The sequence below is a fragment of the Tenebrio molitor genome, chromosome 7, assembly GCF_963966145.1.
Source record: "Tenebrio molitor chromosome 7, icTenMoli1.1, whole genome shotgun sequence".
In the NCBI taxonomy this organism is placed as follows: domain Eukaryota; kingdom Metazoa; phylum Arthropoda; class Insecta; order Coleoptera; family Tenebrionidae; genus Tenebrio; species Tenebrio molitor.
The window spans coordinates 4,995,340-5,013,218 of record NC_091052.1 but is presented as its reverse complement, the minus strand read 5'-3'; the positions used below and the strand labels follow the sequence as shown (position 1 = coordinate 5,013,218).

The window sequence follows — 17,879 nt, the reverse complement described above, 5'->3', positions numbered from 1 at the left end:
GACAGAACGCTAATGCAAGAAAAGATATCTCCATTAAAATGAAATGGATAATCACTAGCCAATTTAACCGATTTCCAACCTGAATTATACGGCATTGTTGTTTTAATATTTTTATTCAAGCTAATTTTACATGCGGAAACTCTGATTCAACTCAGTTTATGCTGTACATGTTAAATTGAAAAGTGTAACGCTAGTGGAAAAAGTATTTCTGCTCTGTGACATAAAAGCTTGCTTCAGTAAATATTAATATTGGCTCTTGAGGATCAGGATTAAAATAATAACGGTACATTGAGAATTCCATTTGCAATATGGCATCTCACAACAACTCGTCTGAAAACTCGAGAGTTTTCTTGACTTCAATGTATTTTAAATGGTTGTGGAGCCATTAGCGTTTAGAAATATTGGCTCCTAATTTTCGTGAAAATGACAGAAACAGAATTAGGGTGATTTGTCCATGACTGACAATTACAGAGTATAACGATTCAGCTGGATTTAATATTACCACAGGTTTAGACAATTTTAGCGAACAAAGCTGTGGTACATTTTTATGCCAGGTTTCAGCTGGTCTTTTATTAACACATTCTAGATTGCACCTGAAGATAACTAAAAGGAGATCAATTGAAATTCTTAAATAATTTAAGAAGTCCAACGAGGCGTTAATTGTGAAAAAGTATTTTAATGGGCAGAGAATGAATAAAAAATAAATAATTACATCTGTGAATAGTTTCAGCCATTATTTAAGAGCACGACGTGCCAAATAACGGTATTATATTTATAACTTTTTTAATTTTTGATACGCCTATTTTTATTGTTTCGCATTTGAAAATTATCTCGATTTGTGGGTGAGCCAGAGTGACTTAATACATTTTTCATGTCTATCTATTTGTTGATATTCCTAAAATGAATTGTTAATAAATTATGCAAACAGTGTCTGAATCAACACCATTAATTAACAGTGCCAGTTGCGACTGATCATCGAACCACAGTAAATAACAGTATTTTATGTATCACACTATATAATTATTTCATAGACTAAAATGCCCTTTAAGTAATGGTAGATTAAGAAAATTATAAAGGACGCAGTCGGTATGCTGTCATTAAGAATTTTTTTCTAGCGCGTCCGAGTCATTTGGACGAATGGAAGATCATAATTTTGTCAGTCAATTACCAGGTCAGTAATCTTTATTAACATCTAATTTACCAGTTACATTTCCATTTCTATTTTGACCAAGAACTGTAAATATTCATGACCAATTTATATAAAAAAGATGTGGCTTCAGTTGGCTTAGTTATTAAAGTTTTCAGTAGATTTGCCGAGTTTTTGGAATACATTAAATGTTAATCTTGACAACAGCAATAGTTTTAGTTCGTTTATGAATACTGTAGCAGCAAAAGTGGCTGTGGCTTGCTGAACGCTGGCACTTCGTGTTTGAAATTACTTCTTGAAAAACATTTTTATAAAACGCAAAACCTTCTCTTGAAACAGAATTAAAATCGTAAAGCAGTGAATAATTCAAACCGCTAGTCGCGGTTAAAAGGATTTAATTTATATCGAAAATCACAAAACCGCGAATTCTTTAGAATATAAATTGCACAAGAATATTTTTTACATTGACCCCTACCACTACAACGCCTATAGATTTTTTACAAAAATTCCGAATAATAATCCTTCGGCGAATCCTTGAGGGTGGACACATCCTTTCCTTGGAAAGTAGAAGATTTATTCCAGTTTCGGTTAGGTTGCGGTAATAAATCTTCGGACATAGTTTTTTAGCGCATTGCAGATTTAACATCGTACCTACACCCATTCCCATTCCTGTTCATATTTCTTAACGTCCCTTACTTTTTCCGGACACGGTGTTCAAATTTTGCCAGGATTTGTACCGCGCAATTTGCTCTCTCTTGTCCAAAATTTAAATAATGATGAAGTGGGCATTTAATTGTGCAGGAGTGGCTCGAGTGCTTCCACGATCAAATTAAGCAATCTATCTTGGTAATGTGCGAGTTACAATTTAGTTAACAGTTAGGATGTGCCCCACGCTGAAAGATATTCGGAAATTCCTTGCCCCCTTGAAGGAAGAATGTCGGATGCAGGTACGGAACTCAGTGGCGTATCCGGGAAATTTATGTTTTTATTTGAAATCTACCAGAAATGAAATGAAGTGAAATGAATGAAAGTGGGCGGGGAGTGCAGTTGGAAATTGCCAAATCATTTACAGTTGGGTCTTGTTTAGAAAATGTGCCTTGAACACCAAAAAATATGTATAAATCCGATAATTCGCGGAAAAAATTAAAAATTAAAATTTAAAAACAATTGGGAAGGCAATTTGTTTACATTAATTTGCTCACTACCTGCCAGATTGTGTGGTGTAAATATTATTGTGACTCACCACACAGTCGGTGACACGGCATGCAGGCCGGATTAATTTATCGTTGGTGATAAAATGATAAAATTTGTTGAAAAAACTTATTGTTATTACAGTCGGATGTATTTTTGATTTGATTAAACATTTTATTGTGTAGAATGTGTATTTTGGTGGGTCTTGAAACGTGGTTTGTCTATTCGCCCCCCTGGTCGCGCCACTGACGGAGTGGGTTATTAAATAATAATAATTATGAAATTCTTGCGCTGTTATTACACGTCTGGCAGACCGGCGCATAAATCATCCGTCCCATACTGTAACACTGTTGCAATTTGTAATTAATTGTATTTTTCCGGAATTAGGAATTCGCCTAAGGTGAGTTGCAGCGGCGAAGATGTAGTTCTTCGTGCGGTTCCGTGTCGATCCGGTGCATGCGCGGTGGAGGAGCTCTCCAGCCGGCCACCACGGCGGTCTCCTCTCAGATCGTGTTTTGGTCGCGAGTGGGGTGCGTGTGTCGTCGTCATGGCCGGCAACATCGTGGCCGAATGGTTGCGATCCCTGCACCTCGGCCAATACTCCGAGAGTTTCATCGACAACGGCTACGATGACCTGGAGATCTGCAAGCAAGTGGGCGACCCCGATTTGGACGCCATCGGCGTTTTCAACCCCGTGCACCGGAGCAGGTTGCTGCAGTCGGTGCGGACTTTGCGCGAGGAAGGCGCCGCCTCCGTTTACTTCACCCTGGAGGAGAGTGCCGCCGTCCACGAGGAGTGTTTGTGTGACAATGTGAGTGCTAGGTCGTCGCGGACGTCCTCGGGCCGGTCCGAGAAGGAGGCGCTCGGGGGCCGCGCGACGCCCGTCGCCTCCGACAGCGGCCAAGAAGTCGCCAAGTATCTGGACGAGTACGAAGAGGGCAAGGCCGAACTGGTCAAGATACCCAGGCTCCAGCTGAAGATGCTCCTCAGAGAAAAACTGGCCCACGATGGAATCCGGCTCGACTGTCAACCCTACTCGACTCCGGTGAGTTTGCTGGCCACGTGACTACTAATTGCGATCCCTCAATGTTATTTACACCAGATAGCGCTAATTTACCATACGAAATAATTACTTTGCCACTTGTAATTACCAACTTTGCGAATTGGCCCCAACGGCTAAGAATAAACCACAGGCCTACCTGGACATTATCAATTCTGCACGTTGCGGAGCGTCTGACCTTTAAGCGACCCTTTCTTCCTCTTCTCCTCATTTCAAATAAAGAAATTCTTCCTTGTAGATAAATGTGACTGTGTCTGCCGGTATAGTCTATCGATTTCACACAGCACATGTATTACTTATAACACATGTCTTGTGCGCTACCTCAAATATGCAGGTTTACCAATAAGAAATTCAAATTCAACTGCCTGGACGAAGTTCACGTTCAAAAATGTTCGAACAATAATAAGATAAAAAAAAACAAGTAAATAATACTTGTCTTGCGAAATATTTAGTTAGCTTATCAACAAATTTGCAATTTTTTACGAAATTAACGCTAAAAACTTTTTCTGTGATTTTAAAATAGTAAAAGGTGTTATTAACCTTTTACGTTAAAGTAACAAAAGAAGTTTAAAATTATTGATTTTGCCCAAGAATGCAAAGTGAACGGCAGTTCAACATTTTTTATATGTGCTTTAACTCAAACTTTTCAATAAAGAGCTTTCAAACAACTTTTGGTCAAATGGTCTAATATTTGCTTTTGTTTCCGTTAATAGATATAATGGCGCAACTCTAGATATCAAACGTCATTTATTCAAACAAGTAATGGTGTGACTGATTTCCTTTGAATAAAAAATAGTTTATTTTAGAACCAATCAATGAGAGAGAGTTTGCCTGGTTTCTGTAGCGCGGCATAACAATTTTGACAGTAAATTAAAATTAAATATTAAAAATGAAAAATGACTAAATAATACTTATTTACGGTACTAGTGTGTTAGAAGGCATATAAGTCACGCAAAAAAACAGGTAAACCACGAATTGAAAACGAGTGCTTTAATTTTTCCAAGTGATTTATAACCGCTAACACACGTGTGCCATACTTAACTTTGTCCTACACCTCCAGAATATCGTTGAAAAATGATGACAATTGTGACATTTTTATTTGAAAAAGTTCAAATTTTGATTCCGATTAGGTACCATAGCAAAAAATTGTTTTTAGATCACTAGTGACTTATATGCCACTTTATTTGTTTAAAATTACCATAGTTATTATGAGGTGTTGGATAAAAGGTAGAAATTATAATGCATTGCACTTCTATCTACAATGCATATTTCTACCTAATTTAAAAAATATAACTAGAGTCAATTATCCCAGGATGTAGGTGTTTAATTCATCCTGTATATTTCAATGTCATAACTTTTGTCAACATTTCTCAATATTTTATGAACTACATTAACAGTGTACCGTAAAAGGTGTAGGTAATTTTAATTTTCTAAGCTATTTGCAATACTAGTATTTAATTGTATATCTTACTCAAAGAATAAGTTTAGCAATGCTGCATCAATTCTCGGGACAATTCCACAATCACCCGATTTGGAAGAAATTTTTTATATTTTACAATAAAAATGTATGTATGTATGTATGTATGTATTATGTTTATGTTCTAAAATAAACTGGTACAATTGAATTTATGTTTTTTAATTCCATCATTCGAGTATCAAGACCAGTACTCAATTCAAAACGCCTAGATTTGCTTTCAGAAAATGAAAGAATTTGGTAACAAAAATCCGAATTATTGTGGTGGTCAATTTTTTTTTCGGTGAATGAAAGCTGTCCACATTTTTTAGAATTTTAAGAATACTATGTACCTATAGATGTTAAAATAATAATTTATGTAACGGCATAAAGTAGCCTTTTTTTACGAATGGAAAATTTGACCGCACGAGCCGAAGCGAGTGCGGCAATCTCACGAGTGCATGAGTTCCACATAATATTTTTCTACGATTGTCTGCCATTACGAAAACAATCAACATGAAAACACAAATTTGACGTTTCTAAAGCCAAGATCGCGAGACTACTTCAATTGTTTTCAATGCACTCTTATGATTCAGTTGTTTCCATGTATTTGCATAACGCCAGAGTGAAATAGTGACACAATACGGCAACGTTTTAACGCTTTGGAGATTTAAATGAATTCCGAAGTATCGAACAACCAGCAAGTTTTCATAAATTTTTAAACTTGTGCAGCTTTTGAGCTAAATCGGCATAGGTTGTTGTGTTCCGTCCCGCAGCACTTGTCCAATTTGTGTTGTGCGATAATATATTCCTCTCGGTGGCAGCTGAACAAAAAACAGATATAAATGCTCATATTGGTATCTCTATGTAAAAATTATGGCCGTGTTCATAGATAAAATCCTTTTAATATGATTATACCGTCTGTAATGAATTTAAATTCAAACAACTTCATTTCAAGAGCTCCCGTAAAAAAACCTGATGGTTATCTATCAGCGTATGACATCTAGCTTAAGATGCCAACGACAATTTTTTCTGTTAACTACAAGACTCGAAGAAACGGAATCGAAAAAAAAATCGTAAACTGTTCGTTTTTATGAAAGTCCTAATCTGGCTTATTAATATTAAGTATTTAAATAGTACAAACCGGCGATATAAATCGTGGACAATTAAAAATTCCTCCGACCTCTATTAGATATATCTACGGCATATTGATTAAAATTAAGATTGAATAAATTGCCGAGAAAAAAGCCGTTTTGTAGAGAGCGATGAATGTTTTATTGGTTTTCTTAATGTGGCCATTCAAATATCTCGCCGGTAATTGTCAGGATGTCAAGTGTTAAAAATCAATTAACGTATTTCATTCGGTAATGGTCTGTGGTAAATCGCCGAAAATTTTCGTCCATCCTGATTAACATTTGCATTCGTTTACCAACAGGTTTGTTAAATCCGATCGCAGTGGAAATATTTGCCGGATGACTAACAATCGCGCCTCGCCGTTAGACTGTGGGCGACATGTGTCTTCAGCGCCGCGGCCATCGAGGACCAGCTCGTGTTGTCCCAATTCCCCGCACAAGGTGGCTCCGGTCGTCCCTTTCTGTGGGCTTCCTGTTTTTTGTCTCCATTATTTCCATTCCCTTATTACGGCGATAATAAGGGGGTTTTTTGTCCGCCCTCGGACCCAAATCTAATCACAGAGCAGTTAATATTTCGTTTTGGTGTAAAAAGTTGTCGCAGGGCGGTGGAACTGAACAGTCGCTGAACAAGTTATGTGTTAATGCATACCGAAGAAGCTGTACTCGTTCGTAAACAGATAACCCGCTGCAGATAGCCTTTCCCAACGCGGCAAATAATTAATGTGACCCTGCCATCAGGATTAGTCATAATCCTTAAATTACTGATGCTCTCTGCCGGACTGTAATTATTAAAATGGAAATTATTTAGCGCGCTTCGGGACGAAATTGTTTTAGTTTTAATATTTGCCTATTGTGGAGAGCGGGACAATGTGGTGCATCCCCTTTTGTTCGCCCTGCATAACCAAAGTAACCCGGAAATAATTGCCGTCTCGTTAATTATTTATTCCAACGGGTGTGTTCACACGACGCCATTCAACTGGTGAATACCTCGTTTTTTCACCGAACGGGTAAATTTTATTTCAGCCTGAAATAGTAGAGCGACTCGAATAAAAGTTGATTTCAAGATTCAACTGTTTGTCGAAAGGTCGAAAAGGTTCTCGACGAGCTTCGGGTTCGCTCAAGTGTTGACTTTTCGTCTAGGCGAGCTTTTTGCGTTTTTAATTTCCATCGATCGCAAAAACCGAACGCTTATTCAAATGAGATTTTGCGGTTCGATCGTCAATCGCGACAGCAGAGTCAAAAAACACCGACAAAACCGGCCAACGAACAATCCTGTCAATTTATTAAAACATAATAGCTCATTCGAGTCCAAGCGTTTCTCTGAAAATTGTCAAGGTCACTGATTTTGGGCCTTTTTTTCCAGCCCAAATTAGTCAAGCGGATAAGAATCGTAAGCAGTTCTCGAGATCTTTTGATGTCGGTGTTGAAATTTTCCGCTCTCTTACGTTCCGTTGGGTTTGACATGTTAATTAAAATCAAACAGGATAAATAATAATGTATTTAAATTAAACGATCGCTTAATCAACCCTAAACACACCATCTTATGACCGCGATAATGTTTTTAATTATCTCTGACTGTGGATCTAATCTGTAGCTTGTTGGAGGGAATAAACCCATCGAATACATTTTTAATAAGCTTGGAATCGTTTTACACACGAATTATCGATCTAAACTTTTAATGGTCGGCGATTTTGCCCTTCCGGTACAATTGGTGCTGTTTAAAATTATCGATCTGACAAATTATGGGGACCCTATTGCACATCTGAATGTTTTATTCACACCCTATGACTATTCAGGTTTGCTTAGGGGTGGTCCCGGATCGGTTAAGGGTGGTGGCAGGGGCGCCTGAAAATCCGTTGGGCGGTATCGATTTTTTCCTCTTTAGAAGCCCTGCTTTAATATAATTGTCGTTCGGGATTTCTGACCTCCCATCCCTGAATGCCAATTTTTTTATTTCTCTCTAGCGCACGATGGTTTTGTCAGAGGTCGATAACAATTAGGTGAAAATAACAATTCTCTTGTTGCTCCGTTTTTCGATTATCCACATTAATTTGTCAAAGTTAAATAAATTATAACGGGCCTTCAAATAAATTTATATTTAGAGCAACCTATGGAAATTCAATTGCTTGCAACATTTATCCAGCGTAGAAAATGACACAAGAAACGACTGACATTTTAACGAAATAAAATTAGGTTAGAATATATTTTTAATTTTTGTAGTGCATTCTCCCTATTCTCCCTCCACGGAATATGACAATATGAAATTGGAAAAAAGCTTACTATGCATCATATTATGCAACTCCGGAGAATAATTGGTTATCTACAAAAATTACTTTACACTATTAAAAGGATTAGAATGTCTCCTACGCCTACTCTAAATATATATTTATTTGAAGGCCCGATATATGTATTATCAATTTCTCTAGCTGCAGGCACTAATTTGAAATGTTGTACTCAATTATTTTTATATTTATATGCGCAACGTCTTAGATCAGAAATAATTGTAAAAATATTTTAATTTTATGACTACATTCCATATTAAATAAATATTGGTCTCTAAAAAGTTGATACTATGCAAATAATCATAAATCGAAGCTAATCACCGAATCATTTTCAGTAAATGACGATATGTTTGTTTTTATTGAAACTTTAATATGGAAACTAATTGACGACATTTTAAATATTTATCTTATTAATTTACATTTGTCCAATAAAATTTAACAGTTTTTTTAACCGACCAAAATTAGTAATATGATCATTAATAATCTGTCGAAAGTCGCGTTGACTTGGTAGATGTCTACCAGCTTTTGGTCAGTGTCGATGGACACTTTGCAGCTGCTTTGCTTTCATTCTTCGGTATTGTGTTTGGCAGAGTGGCTTTTCTTGTGTAAAAGACACAAGTTGGAAGCGATTGTGAAGAGGTCGACACTACGAGGTGGTTAATTGAAATTATGGTCGAGTCACGACCGTGTGTATCGACATAACTGGAAAAATCACTAATAATAAACAATCGGTGTGTTGATTAGGAGGTTTTGCGAGGTCATGTTCCACGATTTGTCCGTCGTTGGTATTTGCGAAGATTGACATAACAGCACTGGCAGTAAAAGTATTTAATGAAAAAGTCGAAGAGCTGGCGTAAATAAAAAGCAGCACCCTCTGCCGCCCTTTCATTAGCGAGTTAACCCGCCATAAAAGTAGAGAAAGCCGAGATAAAGAGTTTATTATGTGTAACAAAAACATCCACTACAAAGGATCTCACGTCATTTTGTCAAATATCAGAGATAAAACTCGTCTGAATGGTTCCCTAATGTGTCCATTCATAACAGAATTTGAGAGTGAACAATTCGAGTCATTTAGAGCGAGCATAAATAACAGCAGCGGGTCTTCGTCCGGAGGAAATCAGGTGGAGAGGATCCGTAGCTCGAGGGCGCTGTCAAACAAAGAGCACGATGGCCGTTGATCGACGGAATGCAACTAAGTGAAGGCAGCCAGGCCGGTTTTTACTGGGTCACATAGTAAGTTCGCTTGAAATTCGTAAGGACCGAGTGGCGGAGTTTTTTGAGCGGCGAAAAGCTCTGCGGTTTCGTCCGGGCAGCCGACCGGAAAATTCCGCGCAAACAATCAACGAACATAATCTGCGCTAGTCAAAGCAGATTAAACTTGCCATCTTCACGGAGATGGGCAGTTTTCCCTTCAGACCAAGATGTCGGTAACCGAAGATGGATTTATCGAGTGCAGCTGGTCGATGCCTCGAATTTTCTGTGACTTTTTATCGATCACATGTGCACGAGTATTTGTGCATAATTGAAGCCTTATTGTTCTTAGACGTATTTGTTACCCGTAATGGGATAATGCCGGGTTGGATAAACGATTATACCGCATGTGAGCACACCTCTTGCCCCGGCTAGTTTTAATAAGGCATAAAATTATAGCATTTGCCTGAATTAAATCAACTCCAATAATTATATTGCAATATCATGCCGTGAATTTATTACGGTTTCAGTTCCAGTTAAGTGCTCGTAATATACCTGCCAGTTTTATTATCGACAGCCTTTAATTAGGGTGCAATAAAAACATTCCGTTTGTTCGGCGCATATTTGAAATGAAATTAGCGTTGTTCGAATCACTGCCTCGCTCACAGAGATGTTATTTTCTTTGTTCCGTGTTTCTTGAATGCTTGCTGTTGAAAGAATTTCTCTGTACATATTCTTCGAATTTTATCATCCACTCACCGGAAAACGATTCTAACCTTGCAGAGGTTTTAATCCGACGTCTTGTGTTCCACGATAATAACACACTAAATTTGCGTATTTCTCTTTACGATAAGGCAGTACGTTCCCGTCGTGCAAATACACACAAAGAAAGGATAATAAGCCAAGCAATTCTTATCTGCAAACGCTTTTTAATCAAATTATTTTCACCAAATTGTTAACACCGTATCTCGATTATCTGGAACGCGTTACGATGTGGACAAACCTCTGTTTATTTATATTATGTTGTTATCATCACGGTTTTGCATTTATTATCTCGTTTTTCCGCAAACATCGTTACAATTGCTTAAAAGAAAGAAGTATTGTGTTTCAATTATTGATTTTATTACGTTCGAGAGCACTGTGCAGCACGAATGCCAGAAAAAATGTAGCTGGATCAATATATGTAATTGTAATGAAAATAATATAATTTTTGTGCAACCGTACACGAAACGAGTACTTCGCGTACTTAAAACAGTCCGCGAAATTCAGTTTCGCGGGCCTTTGCTTTTAACGGCGGCCGTTAAAGTAAACGTCATTTTATATTTTTGATACAAATCGGAGTTTCCATGTAAGACTGACAATTTTTCTCTTGGTACGTTAAAGAATGATTTCGCGACCTGGACACTATTTTTATTCTTGCTGAAAATCACATAAAGTTATTTATAAATTAATTCAAATCGTTGCAGTTTATGAGCAATTAAACTACGTACTTAAAATGAACAGATAATTATTATTAAATTTACGTTGATGTGCGAATATTTTCTTATTTATTGAGATGACTTCGATAACTAGCCATTCCGGAGCCATTCTGGTCATAAACTGAAAGTCATGTCGAAGATATTTAATTATTTAGAACCATTTCTGTTTGAGACATTTCCTGTTAATAAAATTAAACCTGTAATTAGATAAATTTCCTGCCAGCATGTGCCTCCATCACAGTAAAATGATAAAATAAACATGCACCTCGGGAACCATCGACAGGAAAATGTTCCAACATTTAACAGCTTCTAATTAGATTTCCAATACGAACAAGACCGATCTTCTTTTTACTTTTCCGGTGTTTCGACCACCTCCGTGGCGTTTCTTCGGCGTCCGCGAACCGTGAAATCACAGCGATTCCGTCTCCACAATAAAACCCATTATTTGTTCATATTTCATGAATCCATGTGATGGTTTCTGGACGAGTGGTCATGGTGTCTGTAGCATGATAATCGCCTGCACCGTCCGGCAACATTCCGTGCATCGGCGGATCAATCAGCTCGGAGATATCGCATTAGCATTTCTCGACTATCCGGTTTGTACTAGAGCCGGCTCCGGCCTGTAGAGGCTCTGCTCCTGCTGGTGCTGCTGCTTGCATATGAGATAATCTTCGTGATTGATTTCGGCTTAATGGAGGCGCTACGCAAATCCTATTTCGTGGACGTCGGCCGGTTTCAGCAGGACGGGGCTTCGGCGCGGACTGCATTTGCAGGATTTTCGTCGGCGGTCGCGCCCTCAAACGCCACTTTTATTCTAATCCGACCATCCATCATTTTTTGCCTTTATGAGTCGCTTAAAACGGAAAATCAAATCAATTGGCTGGAACTGGAACGACGTTGAATAAGCAGCGCAATCAATTACGAGGATGTAGCATTTTTTACTGGGGAATTTGTCCTGTCCGTGCTTGTTATGTGCCGTCCGGATGGAATAAAATAAGATTTTATTAACTGCGAATGTAAAATTTACGGGTTTTTTGTCAACGGCGTGAACGGGCATTAATTCTGGGTGAAGTTTGAGGGGCGGCAGGCCTCTGGCGCTTTGTGGTCAGTTGATGTGGGTCGGCAGCCCAGTTGTCTGCTAAATGGTAGGCTAAGATAATATTTTTTTAGACACCAACAAAATCGACTCTGTTTCAAACTCCGTCCTTTACGCATTTTTTTGTATCAATTTTTTCCAATTTGGGCGCAAGTTAAGCAGTGCAAATCCGTCACCGTCCTCGCCGATAATTATGAATAATTGATTTATTTTAATTTATTGGCTGGATAACTCGAATCTATCGTGTTTCGTTTCGTGGAGCCATTTTTCAGTTAGGAATTAGATGCGTGTGAGAATGTGGATTTGGCATAAGTAGTGCCCCCAGGCGGGACCAAACAGTGGAACAACTTACAAAAAAGTGTTAACAAGGCAGCAAATTTTATAAATCATTAATGTTTTATTCCACAGTTATGAATACAATTTCGGAAAGCTTGAATTCAGTAAATGTACTTTATAAACAGACGAAAGTGTACATACAGGTGTCCTCTCGACGTTGGAAAAGCTGATTTACTGAATTTGTTTCAAGTTGGCAAATAAATATTGATTTTACACTACCTCGGGAACGGCGGTGTTAACGGATCATTAAATCAAGAAGTTTTATTGTTATCCACGTATTTATTTTCCAAGTTTTTGATATTTATTGAATGTTTATTTTCCCGGAAGCAACAATGTTGAAAAAACATTCCAATACAAACATATTTCACGTTGATAACAACGACTGTCTTCGAAACCTGGTTTGTGTCGTCGTTTTTATTTAAATTTAAAAATGAAATATGAAGCTTGCGAAATTTCTTAAAGGCTCAGATTTGCCGTTGAAATATAACTTTGTCCTACTTTCATTTAACTGGAAACGACACCAATTTTCTCATTTTAAATAACACCTTTTATGTCGTTTTTGACATAGGAGAATATATTTAAGCACAAACAATTATTGTATCACTAATTTTTGTATTTATATTTACTTTTCTAGTCAGTGTATTTATTTTATGATAAACACAAAATTAATATAAAATTTAGGAAATCCTCAGATTAATGTTTTAAACCGATTTTGTTTGTTACATCAGTTTTTTCTGTGTACTTTTTAATATTTCTTCAATTTTTTATCAAATATGTATGTAACATACAAATTTTTGTTCTAATTAATTTACAAATATACTCAACATATTTAAAAATTAAGGTCTCTGTTTTATTTTTCATTCCTGATCGAATTATTTTTAAATTTCAAGTCGGTTCGCGATTCCTAATACGAAGTAATAAAACAGTAATTTATGCAACAAGTTAATAAAGTAGTAGTTTTTTCACGAATGGGAAGTTTGACCGCATTAGCGATAGGCGGCGAGTGCGGTAATCCCACGAGTGAGTAAAAGATATTTTATGCATGAGTTCCGTGCAATATTTACGACTGTTTGCAATTAAAAAAACAATCAACATTAAAACAAAAATCGAGATTTGACGTTTCTAAACAATCTAAATTATTTAGGAAATTATTTTGCGAGAAAAAGATTGTGGTTTTAACAGTAGGGTAAAGAACCATCTCCGCTTGCTTGTAGAAAGAGTCAATGTTATCAAGTTGGCATTACGATAAAAAGGAAGGACTGAAAGACCTTTTTGGGATATTCTGTTTGAGTTTGAATTTGCTGTCTGTGGATAGTATGAATTTTGAGTCTTTTATGGGACAATAACAGGGACGGAAGAAGCAACAGCCGCCATTACGGATAACACTTCACTTTATTACACTTGTCCTTTTTGAATTTAGGGGAGACGTTTAGATGTAACTTATCATTTTATGGAAGAGATGTGAGTCGTAATGGCAGTGTTAGATGATATCTGTCCGGCTCTAAAGATTCCGTTTTTCTTATTTTTTCTCAGGCGGACAAATAATGGCGAGCAAAATTGTGTCATAATCTTGGAAATAAATCGTCGTGTAAACAAGTCTGTCAGCTATTTTTAACGCGTTCTCTTACAATTTGAAACGAGCGATAATTGCGTGAGCTGTCGCAAATTAGGGGAATTATCGCAATGGACCACAAACAAATAATCGGTTTTGTTTCGACTGCCCATATTACAAAGCCTATGAATAACGCAACGGGATTTCTTTAATTAGCTACAAATTTAACAAACAACCAGTCATTCTCTGTTCAGCAAATATTTTAATTGTGTTTCGTGAACGTGTCATCATTGTTCTTTGAAAACCATCAATGCATTAATTCACACGTGTGTCGCACCTGTTCATACATATGTAAATTCCTTAAAAAAAATCCTCGCCTCCCTGTGAATATAAATTTCGAAAATGACCCTCCACCCCACGAAGTGTTAATTTTAATTTTTCTCTAATTGTTATTACACGTGAAGGAGGACCTTTTTCCCCCGTCGCCCTCATGTTATATGGAGGAATTTCGAATAATGGCCGCCATTACTTTTAATTACGCGTCTAATGACACGGATGCGTTTTAAATTTATTTTTATCTGCCCCCCGTACGGTTCAATCTGTTCATTTGAATTTTTATAACGTGATGAGCCCTATTTTTATTGCGATTCGTCGATGACAAATTAGTTATCGGTTTTTGGGACGTTTAATCATGAAAGTTGGTTCTCACGAGAACTGTTGGTCGGATGGGTTGATGCAATTCCTGGATGTGTTGTAAATGTACAAGAAATAATCTAGTAGAGAACTCAGAGGTACGTACTTATATATCGACTTCGATGTGGTGTGGCATGCGGATTTAGAACTCTAATTGCTCTGTGGGACTGCATTCATTAAACATTTTGTTTGCTCAACTAACTCTAACGGTAATCTCATGGTAATACCTTCAAAGGTAATGCTAACTATATATTCTCATGATTCTGTGCTTTTATTACATTACGCAAAGCTAATTTAGAGGCACACTGGACTTTTTTTGTTTTTGTATTCAAATACTAAACGTATTAACCACAACATTAGCTAGTTACATTTGTATGGTATTATAAGAAGATTATCACCGGCAAACTTCGTGCTTTTACTTTTATTTTACATTCAACCCTTCAGTCCCTTTCTAACCGAGTTGTGACGTTTTAATGCCGCGTTGGGGACAACCGATTTAATTTCATTCTATACAAATGCACTACGCTGCACCGGTCAAACCGAATTTATCGATGGTATGATAACAGTTTTCAAAACATTTACAATTGTGACGCGTCTAAAATTGAAACGTTCCAAATTTACGAATGCATATACCGAATGCAATTTTATATGCATAGAAAATGTATACGTGTTTCCAATAATAATCGTCTCTCAATAAAGCAGTCAAATTTTTTAATTATAATTTTAACCAATAAATTATTGCAGCACAAAGAACCAATAAAGCTGCATGTGACAAGTCTGTGATTACTCCATTTTTTACTATCTGTCATCAAAAGGTAACCTGTTTTCTAAATATAGGTATTGCTTCCCAGACTCTGCCCCGGAGCATGAGGGCCATGATGATGTTGTGAAGTGAACTGCAAAACTCCTTTCTTGTAAGTTAATCATGTTCAACGGAGCTATAGCATGAGGTATATACGGTACGGGACATTAAAGTTTAATATTAAATACTGGTATAGTAGTTCCTTTGGACTTCTCATCGGGCAAGCGCTATTCTAAAATTGTTTGACATTTGACACTCGGAAAAATTTTCTTCACGTTGATGAAGCAACAACAGTCTTGTATCTGTGCCTTGGGAGGTCCAGGAAGAACCTCAGACAAGTGTTTGTAAGAACCACCTAATGAAGATTATGTGATGAATATTTACTAAGAAGATGTCTTGCAGGAAACCATTGATTAAAAAAAACAGGCCATCGCAAAAATGGAACAATATATTTAGTAATGAAATAAAAAATATATATTAGTGTTATATTTACGAAGTCCTTATAGATTTTTTCTAGTTTCACTTTTTTCTCATTATTATGTACCTATTATTGTTTTTTTTTTTCAAGTTATTTTAGACAATGTGTAAAATTGTACGATTTCTAACACGCAAATAAATTATTATTATTATGATTATGATTATTATAAAATAAAAAAAAATAAAAAAATTATTATTATTATTATTATTATTATTATACCACAAAGTCAATAAAAGGAGGGTTGCTTGTGATGTGGGAAGGTTTTGAAATGCGTGGAATGGTCCAAAGCTTTGCACAAAAGAATGAAAATAAATTTTAGTTCTGGATAACTATCGATGAATTATCCTCTCATTGATTAATCCAAACAAACAATGAATCTATTACCTTTAACTGTCAATAATAATTAGTTTAATGAGCGGCTCATTAGTGCAGGAACACACTGTTGTGATTTGACTGTTACGCTTATTTAAAAAAGAGCGTATTTAGAACAGAAGGAAACGTAATCCAGGAATTAAAAAAAAAATAGTTATTTGTACAACTAGTTATGAAAGTCATACTTTTTTTCACGAATTTGCAGATTAATCGAGCAAATAAGTGAAAAAAACAGACTTTCATAACGTGTTGTACACACTATTTTTTTGCATATCGATGTAAGTTGAGAAATTTGGTCCAAAAGGATTTATAAAAAATAAAAAAAAAAATAGGTATGATTTGACAGTCATCTCCAAGGAAATGGAATAAAATGATGCAAAAAAGTACTACTTTCACTACGATTTTTTGTGTAAAAAAGTGCTACTTTCACTACGATTTTGCGTGTAAAAAAGTGCCACTTTCATTACGATATGCAAAAAAAAAAATTTGATAAGTCTATGCGTTAAATAAGTCACCACAAATTCTACAAAATGCATGTAAGGCATTGAAGCGAAGACTTCGAATTTGTCCCCAAGGGGGTGCCTATCACATACAACATTTGCTATAAATTTTGAAATTTGCTATAACTACTACATACTACGAAGTGGCTGGCTCAATCACCGGATTTGAACAGAAATCAGCAGGAGGAAAAAGACAAAATGGATATCAAAATTTTTCGGACGAGCAAGAATTATTTGAAAAGGTTCAATATGCTTGGAAGCTTCCAGTTAGAAAATGAGCAAGAAATTTATTAATTTCATGCCTGCAAGATGTCGAGAAGTAATCAGTAGTCCAAGTCAATACATAAATAAGCAATGCAGAAAGGGGATTTATTAGTTTTACCCCAACTGGATAGTTACACTTCAACAACTGAAAAAATTCTGGAGGGCAATTTAAGCTGACTCTCCAAAAGGTTCGTTCCGAATTCCAAAAATCAGTGCCGTACTGGCAAGAAGAAAATGGCATGGGTGTGAATATTTCCTTTGAATCTACCTTTCTTTTTGTTGGAAAAAGATTTTTTAATTTGGTGTTTTAATTCGTTGATATCACAATTACTTTATCGATATTGAAATATCGAAATTCAGCCATCTGAGTATCTTTTTATTATTAAGGAATCATCATTCAAAGGTATCTGGGCATTTTCCTGGTACCTGAGCATAAATCAAAATTTAATAATCTATACAAAACTGCCAAACATTAAGGGTTGCTAATTAAAAAAAACTGGAAAAAACAGAGTTGAAAAGATGAAAATATAAAATTAACCAGTTTTTTTTTAATTTCCATTATTCCAAACTCTTGGCCCGCACTGTATGGATGAAATGGCCTAATTAGTTCAATTTCTAGTGTATTTTTTTTGTGAACTTTAAAAAGCTTGTCCACTACTGTAGGTATAAAACTTCCAATGGCAACTGACCGGCAAAAGCTGCTTCCGGTTTATCCCCCATTGAATACGTGTCAAACGGTACAGATCCCGAAACTGTTGATTTCTTAGAACAGGTATTTAAACATGTCTGAAATAACTTACAACATTTCATTCAAAGCAGATCTGACAGATTAAGAGCGTTGTATTGATGGT

At 36.4% G+C, this 17,879-nt stretch overlaps 1 protein-coding gene across 4 annotated transcripts in view; it reads left to right on the top strand.

Annotated features, from left to right (window-relative positions):
• The first annotated feature begins 2,505 nt into the window (after positions 1-2,505).
• The window catches only part of LOC138135836 (uncharacterized), a 210,872-nt gene continuing 195,498 nt past the window's right edge, over positions 2,506-17,879 (top strand). For 2 of the 4 annotated variants that reach the window (XM_069054748.1, XM_069054750.1), the window contains exon 1: positions 2,507-3,383. In XM_069054748.1, coding sequence (XP_068910849.1) covers positions 2,886-3,383 — 498 coding nt within the window. In that variant the 5' untranslated portion in view covers positions 2,507-2,885. Of the gene's footprint in view, positions 3,384-17,879 lie in introns of all 4 variants that reach the window. The other 2 variants (XM_069054751.1, XM_069054749.1) reach the window with 2 other exon arrangements.